Source organism: Desmodus rotundus, chromosome 12 (genome assembly GCF_022682495.2).
Source record: "Desmodus rotundus isolate HL8 chromosome 12, HLdesRot8A.1, whole genome shotgun sequence".
NCBI classification, from domain to species: domain Eukaryota; kingdom Metazoa; phylum Chordata; class Mammalia; order Chiroptera; family Phyllostomidae; genus Desmodus; species Desmodus rotundus.
In genome coordinates, this window is record NC_071398.1 from 20,075,169 (window position 1) to 20,097,469 (window position 22,301).

Consider the following 22,301-nt stretch of genomic DNA (forward strand, 5'->3'; position numbering starts at 1 on the left):
TCAGTGTGTACTGAGCAAATCCTTTTCCTAACAGGTTGGCTTAGTTTTGTGAGGGTTTTTTCCTACTATCCATCCCCCACTCACACTCCCTGCAAATTTTATTGACAAACTCACTTAGATTTTGTCATTACTTACTGGTTCTTTTTCAATCTTTTTAAATAAATATTTTTCAATTAATTTTTTGCTGAAACTCACTCAACTTAGACTTTTCTCTGGGGGACTTGTATATTTACAACTTGTCAATTTCTTCCTTTGCTCCCCCTTGGGTGTGATGCTCCATGGTCAAATTTCCAGTACCATCTAGGAAATGGGGGTTGTGACTTGTGACAGATTCCAGGCACTTGAGGGATGGGTGGCTCAGGCAGGTGGCACTTATCTTCAGGCTGGGAGCTGCAGGGATAGAGCCACCACAGGCTGCCCGAGCAGGGAGAGGCAGCAAGGGCCGGAGTGCCCTCCATGTGGCCAGAACCTCGCCAACATTAGTTCACATCCACTTCAGCTTCTGCGTCTGCCTCTGCATATGCTTCCGCTTCCACTTTTGCTTCTGCATCCTTGGGTAGGGAAACCCAGAGTCCACCTCTGCCGGGCCTGCTGAACTATGCTCTGCGTTGCAAACTTGGATCTATATTCTGACAGATTCCTCAGGTGGTTCAGTTATAGTAACTGTGAAGACATCCTGAGAAACTGTTTCACGGAGACCGAGCTGGCCTGATGTTCTAGTTCCCGTGATGGGCACTCGTTGCTAGAGTCTTCCTCCTTTGTTTTAGGAAAGCCAACTGGAATCTCAGTTGGGATATGATAAAATCCAGAGGACACATCTCCCCAGTGATGTGCCAAGACGGTTGATGGGAGCAAAGCCCCCCATAGTCCCCACACCCCCACCCCATGTGCAGGCAATAAGGGGAAATGCTGTCCGCAGAGAATTTTAAAACAGTAATAAAACCAAGCCGGAAAATAGGAGTTGGTCGGCTTTTTGTTATCACCATGCTCCAGCAAGTCTCTACAACCTGGTCAGGGGTAAACTCCTCCCTGCCGGCCGGACCGTCCCCACCCCCCACCCTTCATGATGAAGTCTGTGCCTCAACATCAATAAGCTGGAACGAATCTTTGTTGGTTTCCTTTAAAATGTTTTTATTTTTCAAAATATACAATTTATTTACACCTTTATTTCACAACTGCAGTTTGTATATTTATTCCAAAATCTTTAAATAACTCCACAGTAAACAGTACAAATCACAGGATCGGTCAACTGCTTCTCTTTAGCCTTTATGTTCGAGTTTGTTTTTTGTAAAGTTTCAAGTAGTAACGGTTTGTGGGTCAGAAGGGAACAGAAATGGGACAAAGGTTTACATAAGCTCAGCACACAGGATTAGAAAGGGCAATCTGAGCAGCTACTGGAACGTCTATATGGTTTATAAATAAGCCCCTCCTACAGCAGTGAGGGTTTTGGTTATGGGGAAGAAGGGGCTGGAACCTCATCTGCTGGAGGGAAGGTAGGGAAGCAAATGGGGAGGGAGATAAGGCACCAAATAAAGGCTCCTTCTTGGCCTAAAGAGGCACTGGCTGGAAGGGTCCTGAGTGAGGGGGGCAGGGGCCCACCTGTGCCAGGAGGAGGTCAAGAATGGCTGGAAATGGGGTTGGGCTCCCACCCACAGAGAGGCCTCTTTGGCCTCCCTGGAAAAAAGCTTTGTGACCTTGGAGGCAGGGGAGAGATGGCTAGAGCAGCTGGTGGTTCCTAAAGAAAGGGGCTTGGGCTCCCGCCAGCCTCGAGGCCAAGGCCAGCTGGCCTCGCCCATCTGCACAGGCAGGTAAGGGCCAGGAGCAGCTTCAGCCGGAGGCATCTGGTGGTGCAGCCAGAACTTGTGACTGGCAGTGGACAAAGGCACTGCCCTGGGGTCTGGGGCGGCCTGTGGGAGGCATCATGCTCTCTCTTCTGGGGAGAGCCCTTCATCCACCTCAGTGTTCTCCACTCGCCAGGAGAAAGCCAAGCCATCAAACCGCCCCCAGGAAGGGAAGGTGCAGAAGACCAGGGCCGAGGCCCTGCAGACCCCATTCTTTGCTGTGGGGGGTGGCTCCCAGGGGGTGACACAGGTGGCTCACAGGCCTGTCAGGAAGTCACAGGGGTCCGTTTCCTTCATTCCCCTTGGGGCTGATCACGTTGGCGGGGTCCTAAAGCAGTCCAGCAGGCTAAGACTCTGGGCAGAGATGGTACCGGAGAGGCTGGGATGCTGCAGTTGAGAGCTGGTCCCTGAGGGCTGTTTGGTCACCAAGTGGACGTGACCGTCCTGTGGTGGGTCAGGAAGGCAGTCTCAGGGTCATTCTCAGTCTTCAGGGCCTCCCCAGCACCCTTCACCAAGCCCCAGAGCTGGACAAAGCCCATCCTGCCTGGCCAAGCAAACCTCCTTGGCAGGGTCTGGATAGGGGCAGGGGTGGGGCAGGGGCCACCGTGTGGCTGGGAGTTGTCACTGCCTCTTCGGGTGGGGTTCTTCCGGCATAAGGGTGTGGAAAAAGTAATCCCAGAATTTAGTGCTGATGCCAAATCCTAGAGAGGGAGATGAACAGGGAGAAGGTGAGGTAGGGTCCAAGGAAAGGGATAAATCTGCTGGGAAAGGGAGCCAGTCTGTCCGTGCTGGCCTTCCCGACTCTCAGGGCCGTCCTGGCAGAGGTCAACAGCAGGGCGCCTGTGTTTCTGGTCTCCCAGGGAGGCCACTGGAATAAACCCGCATTCTTTATCTGTTCTGACTTCCTAGGAGGGCCTGGCCTCTGCCTGCCTCTTCCTCCTCCTCTTTGAAGATCCAAGTTCATTTCTTATTCGAGGCTTTGCACCTGTTGCTCCTGAGCTGCTCTTTCCCCAGACGTAGGGTGCTGACTTCTCTTAGATGCACGACATCTCTGCAGTGGCATCTTCCTGGGCCACTTTATCTACTGCTCTGCCTTCCAACATGACAGCCCCTAGCCACATGACCAGTAAGCACGGGAAACCTGGCTAAGGACTAAATTTCTAATCTCATTTAATTTTAATTAACTTAAAATTCAATTAAAAAACTGAATTCAATTACTGGAAACCTTTTCAGCACATTCAGAAAATGTGAATCTACTTTTTTTTTTACTGTAAATTTTATAAACTCTAAATACAGATTAAATATTTTCAATGAAAATTTAGTACCTGAATGAAAATGTGCTGTAATTGCAAAATACACTGGACACGGAAGATTTAATATATGAAAAAGAATGTAAAATTTCTCATTAACAATATTTTATATAGATTATATATTGAAATGATAATATTTTGGTTATAGATGGCTTACTAAAATACACTGTTAAAAGGATTAATTTCACCCATTTATTTTTACTGGCTAGCGTGGCCACTCAGAAATTTAAAAATCACATCTGTGACTTGCATATTTTATTAGAGAGGGCTGGACCCCTCCCCTGCTTTACATGGTTCCTCTAACGTCATCTTGCTTTATTTCCTTGGTGACACTTACTTCCTGGAGTGATCTTTTACTATTGACTGAATTCCTTGTTTGTCTCTGCACAGCCCCCACGACCGAGAGCAGGATGGCAGCCCCCCGCCTGCCTTCTGTCTGTGCGTCCCCGGCACCCAGAACGGTGCCTGGCCCTTGGTGGGGGCTTCGTGGGGGCTGCCGAATAAACAAATGACCAAACGAGCGAGTCTGGGAGGTGCTGGCCGATCCTTACCTAACTTCTGATGTGCAAAGTGGTGCTTGACGTGGTGGGCCTTCATGCTGTACAGGTAGGAGCCCTTGTGCGGCGAGCCGAAGTGCAAGTAGTAATGGGTCATGTCGTAGAGGATGTAGCCCAGAAGGCCCCCGGCAAACACAGTGCCCCCCACCGCCTCGGGCAGGAGGAGCTGTAAGACTGTGTAGATCAAGGCAATCACCAGAGAAGCTGGCGCAGGGGGGAAGACCAGGCGGGACTGGTCGAAGGGTGCCTGTGGATGGAGACGTGCAGGTGTCAGAGCGCAGCTGGGGGCCGCCCACAGTCACAGGGGAGACACCCCTCAGAGGACAGGGCAGAGCAGCCCAGTCATCCCAGGGAGGGGGCAGCAACTTGTCCTGGGCAGCCGTGGCCCCTTCAGTGGCTTTGGGGAGGGCGGGCCACCATGCCTGAAAGCCCTAGAGACAATGTCCCATTCCCAATCTCCCAGCCAGGATGGGACCCAGAACACAGTGCGGGAACACAGGGTGGGTGTGACGAGGGGCAGGAGGTTCATGGTTTAGCGTCCTGCTTTATGCTCAAGGGGCCGCTTTGGCTGTGGAATTTATAAGATGCTGAGGAGGAGCCCCAACTCCAATTGCCAGGCGGGGCCCTGAGACCAGGGCCTGACTGTCTGGGAGGGCGACACGCGGGCAAACTGAGGCGAATGGCGACTCACGCGGTGGGGAGATGCTGGGAGTGTTCATGGACTTTCTCCCCACCCCCTGCCCTAACAGGGGCCCTTCTTAGCTCCAAGGGCGTGTTATCACATTAAATAACAAGAGAAATAGGCCTTAAGCTCTGGAGCTTTGAAAGCCAAAGGCCTGGCATGGAGGTCAGTGAGAATATTCACTGCTTAGTGAGTATTCTGAGAATACAGACCCCTCTCTGGGCTGGAAGAAAAGAGAGTAAGCGGCAATAGTCCTACAGTGACGCTCTGAGAGGCCTCTCACCCTTGCACCAGGAGCAGCAGGACCTGTGGCGTGCTGGAGAGCCAGGCTCGGGAGGGAGCACGGGAGGGGTGCCCGGGACAGCTGAGAACAGCGTGGTGTAGGGACAGTGGGATGCAGCCTCCTCTGGGCAGACCTGGCTTCCAGTCCCTGCCATGAGGACCATGGTATGGCCCTCGAAGAGCCCCAGGGTGGTGGGTGGTTGAGAGGACAGGCTCTGGAACCCACAGAGTGGGACACAAGATCCTGGCTGTCACAGGTGTGACCTGGGGTGTGTTCCTTAGTTTCTTAACTCCCCCAAGCCTCGGTTTGCTGCTCTGAGAGTGGGAAGAACTGCAGCACCACCTTCAGCCGACAGCTCCACAAGGGCAGTGACCTTGGACTCTTTTGGTCAACGGTGTCTAGAACCGTGCCTGGCATGGAGCGAGTACTCAGTGAGCACTTGCTGAATGAATGAATGAGCAGGCTGCTCTGAGGGTTACAGTTAAAGGCAGCACATGAAAAGTGCCCGAGGGTGCCCGGTGTTGGTAGTTTAGGCATACAGACACACACGCCCCTCTGTCCACACCAGGTCCAGACGAGGGCCCAGCCCTTCCTCTGAGCAGCAGCACATGCCCTGACTTCCTCTCGTGCCCAGCAGGGCCCACGGAAGGACTGGCAGCTCCTGTGAGGTGGTTGGCGACGCAAGACCCCGGGAGGAAGCCCACCCCGCTCACCTTGTGGTGCTGGCCATGCAAGATGAAGTGCAGTGTGATGAGGTAATAGCTGTTGCCGGGGGGCTTCATGTGGAACAGGAAGCGGTGGAGGAGGTACTCCAGCAGACTCCAGAGCAACATCCCCAGCACGAAGAGGCCCGGGAAGGTGGACTTAGGCATGGCTACTGAGTACTCTGCAGGGTGAGGAGAGAGGCCAGGTCAGGGCGGATGGCCCCAGCAGGTGACAAGGCCTGGTGGCTCCAGACGTCCCATCTCACCACCCCATCCCCTTGGGATCTGCTTGCCCTCTATCCAGCAGCTAAAGGGCCGGGCCACACTGCTGGGGCTCTTGGGTCAAAATGGGAAGGAGGCTGTGAGGATTTTTGCTGGGCTTGGAGGGGTCATCTCAGGGAAGAGTGGGGCCACTGGCCAGAGATCTGAGCTCTTCCTCGTGGGAATGAAGAGCAGCTGTGCCCGGTGCTGCACCTTTGCCTAGTGCTATGGTCTGAATGTTTTCCTTCAAAATTCCTATGTTGAAAGCTAACCCCCACAGTGATGGTATTAAGAGGCGGGGCCTTCAGGAGGTGATTAGCTCGCGAGGGTGGAGCCCTCATGAACAGGATCAGTGCCCTTATAATAAAGGAGGGCCCCTGGAGCTCCCTTCTGCTTTCGTACATTTGAGGACACAAGAAGTCTGTGACCTGGAAGAGGAGCCTCACCTGACCAGGCTGGTACCCCAATCGGAACTTCCAGCTTCTAGAATTAAAAGTCTGCTGTTTATAAGTCACCCAGTCCATGATATTTCCCTAAGGCAGTCCAAATGGCCAAGACACCTGAGAAGGGTGGCCTTGCCTCCCCGGCATGGGGGATCAGGAGGGACTATCCCAACCAAGCCGGAGGAGCTGGGCAGTCATTGATGAACAATGTTAACAACCACGGCTGGAGAGCAGGGCGGGCAGGAAAACACATGTGGAGAAATCTCAGTGGGCAAGACTTGAAATCACAGCATAGGAGGAAGATTAGAAAAAAACTGAAGATGATCAGCCTGGAGACCAGAAGCCTGGAGATGCCACTGCCACTGTGAGGCTCCCAGCACCCATGCCTCAGTGACAGCCTGCAGCCCTGGGCTCTGGTTTCTTTCCTCTGCTTCATTCAATCCTTGACTTCAGCCCTTGTCACTGCTCCTTCCTCGCCCACCCTCGCCCTCTTAGCTTTACTTTTCTCCACAAGCCAGTGCTGTGGCCATACTTTCTGTCTTTTTTGAAAGCAACAGCTTTATTAAATATAATTCACATATCATACAACCCACTCACTTAAAGTGTACAGTTGGATGGTTTTACTCCATTCGGAATGGTGCGACCATCCCCATGGACAAGTTTATCACCCAAGAAGAAACCCTGTCCCCGTTAGCAGTCACTCCCCACTTCCTCCAGTCCCTGGAAACCACAAATTTCATTTCTGCGTATAGATTTGCCAGTCTGGACATTTAATATAAATGGAATCACATAATGTGTAGACTTTTATGATTGTCTTCCCTGACTTAGAATATTTTCAAGGTTCATCCATGTCACAGCACAGGTCACGATGTCATTCCTTTGTCCGGCTGGATATACTCCATTGGACGGGTACACCACATTTGTTAATCCACTCATCAGTTGACGGACATCTGCGTTGTTTCTACTTTTTGGCTATTCTGAGTAACGCTGCTCTGAACATCCTCATACAAACTTTTGTGTGGACACTGTTGTCAGTTGTCGTGGGTATACACCTAGGAGTGGAATTGCGGGGGCATATCACAACCATGCTAAACTTGTGAGGAACCACCGAACTTCTTCCAAAGATGGCCATTCTCTTTTGACCTTGACTCCATCTCCATCACATGCCTCCACGAACCCCGGATCCTGGATCGGTAGAAGAACCCGTCGCTCCACCCCACACCCAAGCTGCTGAGCACGGAGGGTGAGTAGTGCAGCCATGGCTCTGGTGCCTTCAGTCTCACAGCTAGACCCCAGACACTGTCTGGTGACCCTTTTGCGTCCCCACGTCCAGCTCTCTCCCCGCTGCCCTCAAACATTCCCCTCTCCTTCCATCCAGCCTCCTATTTGCCAGCAGTGAGACAAGGCCTTGGAAAGGAGGAGGAAGCAGAGAATGGCTCCTTCTACATGCTCGCTCCCACCTCAACCACACCTGGTTCTGCCCGCACCCCTGGAACTTCCTTCTTGCTTCTAGGGGGAGAAGTGTGCCCCAAGCACCTTGTCACTGGATGATGATGATGATGATGATGATGATGATAAACAATAATAACAATGGATATGTATTGATCAGTATCTATGTGCCAAGCACCAGTCAAGGGCTTTACATGGACCACTTCACACTCCATCTCAATTCACCCTCACAAGCACGGGCATTGCCCTCATGAGTGAGGATGGGGAGCCGCAGACAACTTACATTACTTGCCCTCGGCCTGCCTCCCCCAAAACCCCTCCATCCTAAAACCCCTGCTGGGCATCTTCCACTTCTCCTTCTCCATTCGTTTTCAGCTCGTCTCTAAGGCTGTCCTGTCGTGGACTCCACCCCTTCACAGCCGAGCCTACTACAAAGGCAGGCTAGACTCAAGACTGAGTCACTGCTTCCTGTTTGCTCAGCGAGAGCCCACAACTGTCTTCTGTGAAGAAAGGTGAAGGCCATTCATGATGCATTTCTTGCCAGATCTAAGTAACATTTCATTCATCTCCCACTTGGTTGTGGCCAAGTAAGTGGCCACACTCTTCTTGAATCTGCAACCCCACAGGTTCTTCACCTGAGGCTTATGGACGCCCAGAGTCCTCGGCGGGGTTCCGGAGCATCTGCTGAAAGGGTATGCCAAGTGATACGTCTGTGTGCATTTTCTCTGTGGAGTGGGTCCGCACTCTTCAGATTCTCGAAGGGTCTGGGACCAATAGGGTTAGAATACACAGCTCCCCTCTCTGCCTGCCGGGACACTCGGCCTTTCTCCTCTTCTCTAGCTGCCCTTTGCCAGGCTCCATCGTGGACACTCTGCCTCTGTCCCCAGGGTCAAAACCTTGACCTTCCACTCTCCCCTGCTCTCTGCTCGATCCCAGATGCCAGCCACACCCACATGCTGACTATGCCCAGATCTATACCTTTGACCCAGCCCTGGACAGCCACTTGCTACTGGGCATATCCCTGCAGCTGTCCACAGGCCCCCCAAGTCAACAGCTCCCAAATGAAGACAATCATCTTCTTCTTCCTTCCTGCCCACCCCGTCACCCAGGCTGCTCCTCTTGGGTTCCTTCCTCAGGGAGGGGTGTCCATGTCCACACATTACCAAAGGCTTAACTTATCCCTCTCTCCCGCATCCAACTAGTCACCGAGCTCTGTTGGCTCCCCTTCCTTAATGTCTGTTGGTAAAGTAAAAGAAGCTGATACGAAAGACCACATGTCATACAATTCTATTTGTGTGCAGCATCCAGAAGAGGCAAAAGTACAGACACAGCAAATTGGCAGCCCCAGGGGTCAGGGGAGGTGGAAATGGGGAACAACGGCTCAGTGGGTCTGGGTTTCTTTGTGGGGTGATGGAAATGTTTTGGAACAAGATGGAGGTGGTGGTTGCACAACATCGTGAGTATGCCCCTGAATTTTTCACTTTAAAACGGTTAATTTTATTTATGTGAATTTCACCTCAATTAAAAAAAAAAAAAGCTCTGACTGGGGTAGCTCAGCGGATTAAGTGCGGGCCTGCAAACCAAAGGGTCGCCAGTTCGATTCCCAGTCAGGGCACATGCCCGGGTTGCAGGCCAGGTTCCCCCACCCCCAGCAGGGGCACGTTAGAGGTAACTACACATTGTTATTTCTCTCCCTCTCTTTCGCCCTCCCTTCCCATCTCTCTAAAAATAAATAAATAAAATCTCATATGTATATATATATATATATATATCTATATATATATATATATATATATATATATCTTGCTTTTCTCATAACTAGCCTGAAATGCTTCTAAAAATGGTTTGCTATTCACTTAACCCAGAAAACCCCCAAAATCATGCAAATCAAGGGGTTCAAATCCTCACGTTCACTTTAAGCACACTCGTGAACCAGCCCAGGCCATCAGGGGCGTGCATATCTGAAACTCCACCGAGCGTCTGAAGGACGTCACTCTGCAGAAGCAACGCGTGCCAGTCTGTCACTCCAATGGTAAAGTTGGTGGGAGCGCCCTGTCCAAACAGGGGGGCTGGAGGCAGGGTCGGTGGCCCCCAAAAAGTGCTGCATTTTTGCTGCACATGCATAAAAATGCAAAGACTGATGCTGAGCCTAAGGGTTTAGATGCAGATTCTCTGGGCACTGAGCACATTCAGGTGAACAAAGCTCCCAGGATGCAGCGCAGAACTTACAGAGCCCATGGGTGGAGTAACCCACCATGAGCTCTCCCTGCCAGACCGAGGTGATCGTACTGGGAAAGAGCAGCTTGTTCCTAAACCAGAAGAGGAAGTTGCACAGGAACAAGAGATAGCCCAGAAGAAACAAAAATGAATGGCCCGGGAGTAAATTCAACAGAAAATGCTAATAAATGTGCAAAATAAAAGTCTCTCTCAGGTTAGTTCACCGCTTGTAATCCCCCACTCCCTCATCACCAATTGCTCGTGACTGCATCAGCCTCACTCCCTACCTCCACACACTGTTAAAACCCTTCTCTGGGGCCTTATAACCTTCAGGAAAAGTCCAGACCCCCAATATGGCATGAAAGGTTCCTCAAGAACTGGCCGTGTGGGCCCCATCCCTGCCTCATCTCCCCGTCACCCTGTACTGGGACCAAACCAAATCATCCCAGCTCCTTAGATGCACCATGTTTGCCCCACCCCCATACCCCTAATTTGCTCTTGTTTCCTTCCCTAGAATTCCCTCCCTGCCTTCCCTATCCCGGGAGATCCAGCCCCTGTGCCTCCTCCTGTGAGGAGCCTCTGCAGATGCCCTCAACGCCATCGCGGCCTCTGCATCACCCTTTGTCACATCATCACCCTTTGTCACACTGTACCATGGCTGCGGTTTGACTCATTCGTCCCCGCTAGATTATGAGCATTTTGTGGGCAGAGAGGCCATTTTGCTTTATGTCTCCTAAACCAGCAGGCGGGCAAACGCAGGCCTCTTGGAAGGGCTGAAGACAATGAGGTTTGATCTGGGCTGTTCCAGGGAAAAATCAGGCCCCGAGGGAGGCAGCTTCCAGTTCTGAGCAAGGAAACACTTCTGAGCGGGTGTGCCCAGTGTGGATGACCACAGGTGGCTGCCTTGGAAGGGGAAAAGCCCAGGAAGGTGGGACAGGGAGGTGACTTTCCAGATCTTTGGGCCAGATTCCAGGCCCAGACCTGTTCCAACAAACAGTTTCAAATGACTCTATGCAATGGGAGGGTTTTTCTCGCCTCACCTGGAAACTAACATGTGATGCAGCTCAGACTGAATCTGCAGAGGGTCCACCTCTCTCTAAACTGGATTAAGCTAGTCTGACATCTCTCCTCAGTGGGGCCTGCTGTGTCCACGTCTGGTACAAGGCACTTGCCTGACAGCGCTGCCTGCAAGTGGCCGTTCGGCCTTGGCTGGGCTGCTCTGGTTGGCCAGAGGCCCTGCTTCCAGGGAAGCTGTGACTCTTTCGGGGTCCTTCAAAACACTCTGGTGAAGTGCAGACAGCACTTCACCACGGTACAGTGGTGAAGTCAAACCACAGCCACGGTACAGTGTGACAAATCCAGGTTTTGGATTTGCACACCTGGCTTCAATCCTGCACCACCTGTGTGTTTTCTCAATAGTAAAACATTCTATCCTTCATCAAGGGCTATTGTCAGGACAGAAGGAATATGATACCTGATTATATGATAAGTATATATACTATATTATATTAAGAATAACATTATCTTATATTAATACTTGTAATACCCATATATAACAAGTGGCTATTACAATTTTTAAATACAATGAGTTGAAATACATCTAAGTTCTAACCAGTGGTCCTACTTTCACCCACTTTCTCTGATTCTCCTTAAAGAGCTCTGGAGGGTCCCTGGTTGGGGGAGAGAGTTTCCCAACTCCCTGCCCCCCCAAACCCAGAGTACAGTAGCCCTTCCCTGCTGCTTAGCTCTCTTGTCAGCAGGGAAAGGACTAGACCTGCTGGAGTACTTCTGGCCACAGACTTGTCTTGATCTCATCTGGGGCTCCCACGGCACTGTAGGAGGCCTGCATCCCTACCTAGGATGCCACTTGCTTCCGGCCCGGCACGTACTCTGACCCACTCCCAGGCACTGCTCCCGGGACCATCCTGAATGTGCAGAGCCCCTCTGCTTTTCAGAACATCTTCATGCATGCATCTAGGAATTTCAGCCTTAATCTGCTCTCTCTGATCAGCTTCCACTGCTTCATGGCTCCCTGACTCCTCCTGCATGGATTCTAGTGAGCCCTCTGTCCAGCAGCTGTGCGGGGACCCTGCTCAGCCTCCCCTTGCCTTGCTCTGTGGCTCTTGTTTTCTCTCCCTTGCATGATGAGCTGGGAAGTGAGGGATGCATGTGGACCTATCCCTCAGGCTGCCATTGCTGGCATCGTGGTCACAGGCTCTACACTGGGCCTTTATTAAACAGCACATCTCAGCTCTCTGCAGAGGCCTGCAGTTCTGACCAGGCCCTCAAGCCACCCTCCCTGCCACGCAGATGAGTCCCTTCCTATAGGTCATGTCTCCGCCTGCTCCCTCACCCCAGCATCAGCCCTGTGGGCCCATCCACCGGAGCTGGTACAGAGTGGCATCTCTAGAGGAATCCTGCAGAGGGACCTGGGCCAAAGCTCCGGCAGCCCCTTCCCCCTCCAGCCACCAGCACTGGCGGCACTGCCACTGTTGGTGATTGTTAGGGGAGCGCCGGGCGGACAGTGGGCGATTCAGTGAGCAGGCCCTTCTGAGCAACAAGCCCTGGGCTGTGCCTGAGCTATTCAGCGTGGGCAGAAAAGGGTAGCCTTGGCTCGTGGGGCGTGCATGTTAACCCTTGGTGACCGGGAGCAGTTCTTGGCTCTGGGGGACTTCCTGCAGCTTGTTCATCCCCCACCACATCCTGGGCCAGCAGGAAAAGAGGCTCTCACCACTGTGACCAGGGCCTCTCTCACCTGAACCATTCAGGTCCTCCCAGGAAAGGTGGGCAGAAGAGAAGTCTCAGAGTGTGGGGAAAAGGAGCCCACATTTGGTAGAGAAGGGGCACTCCAAAGGCTCTCAGTCAGGAACATTACATGTGATCCCAAAAGGAAAGCCCACCTGAGCTACCCACCTTACTCCTTAATCCTCCTTAATCCACCTTAACCCACTTTACTCCTGCCTGTCCCCTGCCCTGGCCTCCATCTGAGCCACCCGCCACGGGCCAGCACCTCCCCGAGGCAGGCTGTGCCAGGCCGAACAGGCCACCTGAGCAGGCAGCCTGTAGCTGGAGGCCCAAGGTAGGTGGTAAGCTTGGGGGGCAGGAGTGGCTGCACCCAAACCCATGGCTGCCCTGAGAGTCTCAGTACTACAGGCTCTTTGGAAACTGCCCCATGTCAGCCCTCTCTCTGTCCCCTGATCCCTGAAACTGGGGGCACCTGGCATCTATATCCTAGCCACGTGACCCTGAATCGCTTGCTGGACTTCCCTGAGGCTCCATTTCCTCATCTCTAAAGAGCACAGTGATAGTATCTTTCTCCTGGGGCTGTTGGGAGGGTTCACCGAGACAGTCCCTGGAAGGCACCAGGCTTGCCACTTGCTAAGTGCTTACTTAGTAGAGGTTAGTTGGGTTGTGACTCTGCGTCAGGGGTTCTGCTCCCTGGATCTTTGCCCTGGACACACTGCAGGACACTCTCAGGTCTTTCTCTCCCAGGCTCTAATCGGAGCTGTGTAAATGGACCACTCTGGTTTGGCTCTCAGCTGTGCCATCTGATGAGTGATTCCACCTAGTTCCTTGACAATCCCAGATCATACCTTTTCTAGTATTAGACTCAGTGAGAAGCCCCTTTCTTTACTGCTATGTCTCTGCACAAAATAATTTTATTTAGTTTCTACTAATGTGTTGCTGTTCTTGTTTTTTTTTTTTAATTTAATTTAATTTAATTTTTAAACAGAGGAGAAGGGAGGGAGAAAGAGAGGGAAATATCAATGTGTGGTTGCCCTCGCATACCCCCTACTGGGGACCTGGTCCACAACCCAGGCATGTGCCCTGACTGGGAATCGAACCAGCGACCCTTTGGTTCGCAGGCCAGTACTTAGTCCACTGAGCCACACCAGCCAGGGCTGTTTTTCTGTTTTTAAAATCCATTAAGGGTTGGGGTTGGGGGAGTCTGACAACTTTTTTCTTTGGAAGACTATTTCTACAGATAGATCTCATTTTTAAATGTTTGTGATATGTTTTGGGGCTCTGTTTTCCCGGAAACTCAGTGCCACAAAGAATACCAAGGTCTCCCACCTCCAGGAGCCATGGGAGCAAGCCAGGAAGGAACCAACATTACCTGTGGTGAAGGAACTGAAGAGTCGGACATTGCCCTGGGCGAGCGTTCGGTAGTAGGACCAACTGAGGTACAGCATCAGGGGCATCCAGATGATGGGGACAGTGTACCTGCAGGAGGGCCACCAGGGTGAGAGACATACATGCCCAGGGGCTTGACAGGGTCCAACTTCCCTAGACTTACCTCTTGACTGGGGGTGGGGGGATAACATGATAATGTACAGAAAGGAATACTGCTGGGGGGTTGGGAGGAGAAAACAAAAGAAAGGTCTTGAGTCTATTTGCCTGGTCTCTGAGATGAGTTATTGGCAGAAAAGAACTGTGTCCCTGTGGCTACGGACTCTGTCCAACTGGATACATGCTGACCCCTTGTGGCAATGTAACTAATTGCAGGCAAAAATCTTCCCATGGGTATTAGAGGCTGGAAACCCTTCATGGGAGGAATCTGAAATAGAATAGGGGTGGCTTTCAGAGTGGTTTCTGGCATTATGTTGGAGTGTCACTCACTCAGTGAACAAACCATGTACAGGAATGGATTATACCTACAGCATGTTCCACTTGGGGAGGGAGGTACTCAAACACCCCTTCCCCTATTGTATCAATATCTGACTGACACCATCAGGAGAGAGGGACAGCCCACCATGGGCTCAGCGCAGGGCTCACCAGACAGTCTTGGTGAGGGCCTCGATGAAGTCTGACTGGAAGAGGCGGATGGGCCTGGTCACTGGCTGGTGCACCCACTCATCATACTTCTCTCCCAGGTGGCCCACCTGCCACAGTAGGGGCTTCTGCCAGTCCACCAGGTCCTGCAAGAGGCAAAGTCAGTGGACACTTGATATTCATACCTGCACAAATTCATCCTCCCGTCTCTTAGTTATAGTATCCCAGTCACCATCCTCTACCTCACATGGTCTATACGGGGCTACTGACCCTCTCGCTTCAGTGATTCAGGACTGACCGAACCATTGTCTCAGCTCCTGGCCACAGAAAGGGACCAGGGCAGACTCAAGACCTAAGCTGGTGCAATAAGCCATCAGATACCCTCTGTTCCTGCTGGAGATGCTAAGTTGGTGAGGCATGGCCCTGGGGTTGCTAGCAGAGCCTGCCTGAGGACTCAGTCAATACAGAGGGGTGCCAAGCCAGGATGTCTGAAGACACCGAATCCAGGTGATGACACCTGAGCAGCCAGATTCAGCCATGCCTGAAGCTTGAAGTCGTGCCCAGGACTCTAGGTACAGGAGCCAATACTTTATGTGCTAGGAATTAAATAGGCCCTTTCTCCTCTACCACAGGCTTTCTTCTTGGTGTTGGCCTGGGCAAGGCATTCATCCATCCATCCAGTCAAACAATCATTCATTCAAAAATTTACTTGATATTTCATATATATACTTCTATAGGAGATGCTGGGAAGAATCACAGGAATGTAAGGGATCATCTTTGCTTTGCATAGCTTAGTGCTTAATCAGAGTTCAGACTCTGGAGTCAGGCCTGGGTACAAATTCTGACTTCATCACTTATGTGTGACCTTGGGCAAGTTACTTGACTTCTCTGAGCCTCAGTTTCTCCACCTATGAAATGGAAGTAATAATAATGGAACCTGCATAAAGTGCTCAGCAAGATAAGGTGCGCCAGGCAAGATAGTTTAGTGCCGATACAGGCAAGCTACAGCTGGGGGGCAGAATGACTGGTCCACATGCCTGGGTCTGGGGAGAAGGAAAGGGCTTTGCCGAGAACTACCATATCTGACTGATACCATCAGGAGAGAGGGATGGAGCTCCGACAACATGCAGGACTTGGTAAGGGGGAGAGGGAAAAGTGGGGAGGGGTTTGTAGGCTGAGATGTGCACTTGACTTCCTGTAGGGCAGGATGGAACCTGCTGAGGGTTTTAGGTGACAGAACACGCCTAGGAGTTGGTGCTTCATCCTCCAGGCCAGTTGTTTCCAAGGTGCGGTGTACACATACCCCAGGGGTACTCACAAGATCACCCCGGAGGCATGGAGAGAATATTAGAGACTCTTTGTATTTACCACATCTCTAAATTGTATTTGAATGTCTTTTCATGCACCTAATACAACAGTGCATTAGCTCACACAAGTAACTTATAGATAATTAAAATGGAAATACAATGGAAAGAGTGCTCTAGTGTTTTACTTATAGGGATGTGAGATCCAAACATTTGGAACCTGCAGCTCTAGGTAATGGGAAGTCCTTAAAGATTTCTGAGGAGTCAGTGTTTTGAAGAAGATTAATCTGGACCAAAATCAGCAAACCAAAACCAGTAAAGAAACATGCAGTTGTGGTGAGGGGCCACCTCTAAGGCCTGGCTCTGCCATTTATCAGCCGTGGGATCCTGGGCAAGTGCCTTTACCTCTCGGAGCCCTTCGGCTCTCTTGTCTATAGAGCCGACGTGCCCACCGCCAATGATAAGAGAGGGCAAGATGTGTCCAGTGTTTGGCACAGAGTGGATGTCATAAGTCTCCAATACAAAGGAGTGAGGTGGCTACTGCAGGTAAGAAGGGAGATGGTGTCAGGAAAGAAAAGGAGAGGAGAAAGAGATAAACAGAGTATGTGGAGGAGGAGCACTCAAGCCAGGGAGGAAGAGTCAGCAGTGATTCTGAAACCTGCCTCCCTGCATCCGTGGCTGGAACCTCATCCTTGTACCACCAAGCTGGCTCAGCCCCAGTAGGTCTCCCAGCCCTGCCGTCACAGCCTTGGAGCAGGGGCGCTGGGATCTCGGGCAAACCGGGAAGGTCCCTGGGCATTCTTCCTGTGTCAGCGACCTGGGGAAAGGCCCAAAGGTGGTTGCAGTTTCCTGATACGTAAACTTGGCAGTGTCCAGGTGCTGGTTGCTTCCTGTTTCCCAGGCTGGAAGATGACTCAGGTCAGCCTGGAGCCATCCCATTCAGCCCAGGTTAAAAAAGGCAATCACCCAAACCCCACCTAGTCACTTGACTTTCTCCAGTCCCCACGTCTCCTTGACCTTCTCCCTTGGGTCTAGTAGGAAATGGATTCATTGGGTTCAACCTGTCTCATTTCTTCCATTTCTCTGCCTCAGGCCTCCACACACAAACACACACACACGCCCCCTCACACATACGTGCATGCACGCACCCACACACCAGCACCACCATCACCAGGAAAAAAAACTGGAGGAACCAGCTAGTGGCCTGTGTTTATACTTTATCTTGCTCAGCCTACAGAGCCCCACCTCAGAAGCAGCTAGGCCAGGGTCACGGTGAGAGCTTGAGGCTTTGTCCCAACTGCAACACCGTTGAGAGCTGACACTCTCAGAGCATTTGTTATATGCAGGCACTGTTCTAAACACTCATCATTGGATCTCCACCATACCTCCAAGTAGGCAAGCACTATTATTACTGTCACCTCGCAGATGCAAAGACCGAAGCCCGGTAACTTGTCCAAGGTTGCCCAGTTACGTCTTTTTGATAACTTGGCCCCTTCATCATTGGGAAATAGCCATCTTGGTCCCTGGTAATACTCCTTGTCCTGAATCTTAATAGAGCCTCACCAGGCTTCCTTATGCTTGGCATTGCATGGTCTACCTTTCCCCATTCTTTTACTTTCAAACTGTACATCTTTACATTTCAAGTGCATCTCTTGCAGACAGTATACAGTTGGGTCTTGCTTTTTTTGTTTTTTAATCTAGTCAGACAATCTCTGCCTTTTAGTTGAGTGTTTAGTCCATTTATATTTAATGGTGTAGTAGTCCCACCATCTTGCCATTTGCTTTCTGTTTGTCCCATCTATTCTCCCTTTTTTGCCTTGTTTGCATTAATCAACCATTTCAAAAATACTCTATATTATCTCCCTTACTGACTTTTTAGCTATGCCCTTTTGTTTGTCTTCCCCCAGTCATTACTCTAAGGATGACAATATTCATCCTTAACTTACCACCATCTTTCCCAAATGAAAACACTTGTTTTCATGTGTTCTACTTTCATATGTTACACGTGACACTGTATGCCTGTTTTTCACTACACACCTAATCAGAATTGTTCCTTAGGCAAGGAATGTTTCCAGCCATAGCACGGAGGTGCAGCCAGGCAGGCTTTTCTCTGAGTCTGGCAGTGGATTCTCACCTGTTGATCTATTTTGTCCTTATTTTATAAAGAGGGTAGAGGGTAGAAAGAAGCTTAATTCGATTGAGACCAGGAAAAACGTCTAGGTAAGCAGCCAGCAGGGATTCCAGCCTGAACCTTACCCTATTGGAAGGGAACAGAACAAAAGGACAGAGCAGGTGTGGAATGCTGAAGCTACAGTGTTGACGGGTTGTTTGTACACAGGTGTGGTGGGCACAGAGCCAGTGACCCCCAGCACCCACCCCCTTGAACACAGGGGTCTCTCATCTGATGTCATGTTACCCATCTGGTCTTTGCACGCCATCTTGGTTTCTCCCTAGACAGATCAGCAGGCACTGGCCACCATACAAATTGGTGGGCTTGCTGTCCAGAGTTGGCCCCAAGGCTGCCTCTCACCAGCTCACTGGCCTTGGAGGGCCTCAAACCCAGGCTCTGAGTCTAGCCCCCAGCAAATTTCCGTGAGGTAGCACGCTTGGTGCTGGGGTGACCACTTCACGCCGGGGGCTAAAGTACCACCCTGGAGGAATCCCAAGAAAGCTCACTCTTACTCTGCAAGCAAGTCCCTCAGTCCTCAAAGGTCAACACCTATACTTCCACCACTGGAGCCTCGGCCCACTATTCTGGGGGAAGTAAAATGAGCCTTCCATGTAAGTATAGAACTCCAGGGCTGCTGGTCTTCTCCCCATTTTACAGACGGGGACACTGAGGCCCAGGGGGCTTAAGTGATTCCTGAGATGGGGTTGGTTGGTCCTGGAGTGGGAGCCTCCCTCCCCCCCCCCCAGTTGTAGCACCTTCCACACACTGTGCCAGGAGCTGGGGCATGCTCTGTGTGCCCCAGTTGGTTTAGATGGGATGAGTACTGGCAGGGTGTCTTTTCTCAATTCTCTTCCGGTTCTGATTATTGAAAGAGAGGGCCTCAGCTGGGTGCTAATATGTTCAACACCTCTCGTGTGCTGGTCATTTCCAACATGGCAGCTAGCTGGAACCTCATCTTCAGAAGGAAGGATGGCAAGAAATGACAGCTCGGATCCAATGAGTGGGAAGGGGCTCCAGATAAATTTCACTTCCTCTGCTACCTGGCAGAAGACCCCTTGGCTAACTCACAAATGGTTCTCTTCCTCCCAAGCTGGTGTCTGGTCTTGTTCCCTTCCCACTCCTACTTCCCAAGGCTTGGGGGACACAGGGGAGGCATCAAAGGCATCTGCAAAGGTCTGCCAGCCTCTGTAGGAGGTTGGGTGGGGGAAGGAAGTGGGAAACAGGCCATACCTCCAGTTCTCAGCCATCTGGGGGCTTCCATAGCAACCCTCACAATAGCAAACCTTCCTTTTACAGCTGTGGAACCTGATGCTCCGAGAGGGCAGGTGATTCCCTCAGGGTTGCCCAACTAAAGTAGGACTGCATGGATGACCGTGAGGGGTCCTTTGGTGAACTGAAAGACCCCAAGCAACAGGCTGGGACCCAAAAAGCACATGCAAGTCCAGGGAGAGTCTGGCAAAAGCACCTAGTGCCGACTGTGTGTGTCCCATTCCCCTCCCCCACCTGGCTCTGCCCCTGCCCCAACTGGAGGGGGAGGGCCTCAGCCTCCCGCTATGCCAGGAATGCAGCCGCAGCTGGGCCAGGCGGGGGAAAGGGCAGCCTGCAGCCTGTAGCCCAGAGAGGGTGGGTGGAAGGGCATGTGTGCTGCCAGGCTGGGTAGGGGGCCTTCTCTGCTCTCCCCACTTCCCCACTTCCCAGGTCCCCGCCCTGGGACAACACAGGAACCAGGTGGCACAGAACTCTTTCCAGGATCAGAAAGATGGGAATCTGCTTATCTCCAAAAGGGGCAAATGTGGGGAGGAGGGCAGCTGCTCTGTGCCAGCAGCTCCTCCCACAACCACAGCCACCAGCCAAGGTAGCTGTTTAAAGAACTGCCCACCCAGGCCCGGGAGTGCACAGCTCCAGGGCAGCTTTCTGAGCTGGGAAGGCGGGGATGGGCTTCCAACCAGCAGGAACTGGTGGGGACAGGAGTGAGGACGAGAAGCTCGACAAGAATCCCAGGACTCATTGTTTCTGTGCCCTCGCCACAGGCCCCTGGGGTCCAACTTCACATCCGTTACCCTTTGTAAGCTGTGATTTTGAAAACTGGGTCCTGCCTTCACCTCATATTACATACAGATGAGGAGACTGAGGTCAGACACTCAGCTATGTGAGCTGGAGGTGGGACCTGCACCTCAGTCCACCTTAACCCGGGGCCAGGTGGCCTCCTATAAGCTGGTTCAGGACCCCCATGGCTGTGAATGTGCCAGCACAGGGGCTGTGAGGGACCCCACAGGGGTGTTGGGTGCAGGGGTCCTCGGGGGGTCTTGGTGGCCTCGCAGGGGTGGCTCCTCTAATTGGGAGCTCCTATGCTCAAGTCCAGAGACAGTTCTGGACTACCTAGCTCCTCCCCATCCCCAGGTGATGAGGTAGCTGGGGAGGTTGCCTCAGGCTCCCTCTGTGAGGGTTCAGGAAGATGAGAGTGGACGGGAGCAGGGAGTAAAGGGGGCAAAGCCTAGGAACAGAGGAAGGATGGCCATGCCCCATGCAGAATGCCAGTGTGACCTCAGTCCTGGAGACAGAAGGACAGCAAAGGGGGTCTACCTCAGTGGCCCCATCTGAAAGCGAGCGAAGGAGGCTGGTCTTCCACTGGCAGCTGGCTCACTTTCTGATACCCCACTGCATGCTCTGCCAGACCCTCCTGACGCCCCACCCCATCCTGGATGGGGACCATTTCCTGCATCTTGCTGAGGGAGAAACAGAACACAGCTGTCTATGGTCACCCCTCTCCTGACTCGGGCCTGGCTCATCCACCACCCTTGTGGGACACAGAGGGCAGCACCCAGCCCACCGATCTGGTTTCTCTCTGGGGGAGGTGGGGTGGGTATTTTTTTGAGCACTCCTGAGCTCTCCAGAAGAGGGGTCAGGAGCTCAGGGCAAGGGGGAAAGCTGGGGGAAAACTCAAGACCCTGGCCCAGCAAGGAGGGTCTCAGGGAGGTCCCTGTGGGTCACTCCAGGCAGCCAGCCTCTCCAGACTCCTGCTCTTGGGAGGGTCAAGGGGAGAAAGAAGGCCCAAGGGGAACCAAGGGGACATGAGTGGGTTGCAGAATGCTGGGAGGTGAGCCAGGGCTGCACCCACAGGGTTGAGGTCGGCCTTCCCTAGGGCTGGCTGGCCAAGGGGGCCCTTGTTCAGATCCAAGGGCTATTTTCCTAAGTTCTCAGTGACTTCACTGAGGGTCCCAAAAGATTAAACCCATGTGGCCAACATCAACTCTGCCAGGCCCTCCCTGGGAACCCTGGGAGCAGCCCCTGTTGCTAAGGAGTGTGTGTCTGTGTGTGCGGGCGGCAGGAGCTTGGATAGCCCGCCATTGCACTTGCCTTGTGACACCCCTGGCTGGGTGAGTCCGCCTGCCTCTCAGGGGAAGCAGCGGCCTCTACCCCGTGGAACCACAGCCAGTTCGCTGGAGTCTGGCTCAGCCTGAGGGGCAGGACGGGGAAGAGGGTGGGCAAAGCTTTGGAGACACTTCACTCCTGGAGTGCACAGCCTCCTGCCTCCCTTCAGCCACCCCTTCTCCTAGTCACAGGCCTCAAGGGTGGCCAGGTTCTAGATGCAGAGGGGTGCCTGGTGGAGGCGCAGCAGGGGTTTTCTAAGAGAACCAGCAGAGTGACTCTGGGCAGGAGACTTAAGCTCTTCCTCATTGTTAAACTGTTAATCTTACCTCTTTGTGTGAGGATTACATCAGATAATGGATCAGATACTTAGAGTGCTTGGCCTGCAGTATCTGGCACTAGGTAAGAGCTCAATAAAAGAAATGGTAATTTGGTCCTAACTGTTGCCCAGAGGGATCTGGGCAGGAACTTCTGCATGCCCTTCAAATCACACTGGTTTCATCTGGTTCCAGAAAGCTGGCCCCCAAAGCAGGCAGGGTGGAAGAGGCTGCCCGGGAGGGCTCTGAGATGGACACAGCACAGCAGTGAAGAGAGGTGGTGAGACAAATGGGACAGGTGTGCCCAGAAGCCAAGAGCAGTGGGGAGCACCCACCACCGAGACCCAGGCTGGCTGAGTTCCAGAAAACAGGGAGACGTGTAGGGTATAATGTAGGGTGAGGCACTACAACCTGGATTCTCACCCCACAAGGAAGCCGAGGTCCTTCCTGACTGGGTGATCGAAGGGATGACTCTAGAAATGGTTCTGATGAACTCCCAGGCAGAACCCGAGAGTCAGACCATTCCATACCTCTAAGCAGGGTGGGGACTGGTTCTATGGCCTTATTGCTGTCTTTTCAGGACCTCCTCCCTGTGTCCGGCACCCCAGGTCCCCTCCTTTC

At 52.3% G+C, this 22,301-nt stretch overlaps 1 protein-coding gene across 1 annotated transcript in view; it reads right to left on the bottom strand.

Annotated features, from left to right (window-relative positions):
• Positions 1-1,090: 1,090 nt before the first annotated feature.
• Positions 1,091-22,301, bottom strand: part of FA2H (fatty acid 2-hydroxylase) — a 49,258-nt gene continuing 28,047 nt past the window's right edge. Inside the window, exons 3-7 of the mRNA XM_024556077.4 lie at positions 14,524-14,666; positions 13,865-13,971; positions 5,387-5,559; positions 3,703-3,955; positions 1,091-2,542 (exon numbers count right to left, since the gene is read on the bottom strand). Coding sequence (XP_024411845.3) covers positions 2,463-2,542; positions 3,703-3,955; positions 5,387-5,559; positions 13,865-13,971; positions 14,524-14,666 — 756 coding nt within the window. The 3' untranslated portion in view covers positions 1,091-2,462. The remainder of the gene's footprint in view (positions 2,543-3,702; positions 3,956-5,386; positions 5,560-13,864; positions 13,972-14,523; positions 14,667-22,301) is intronic.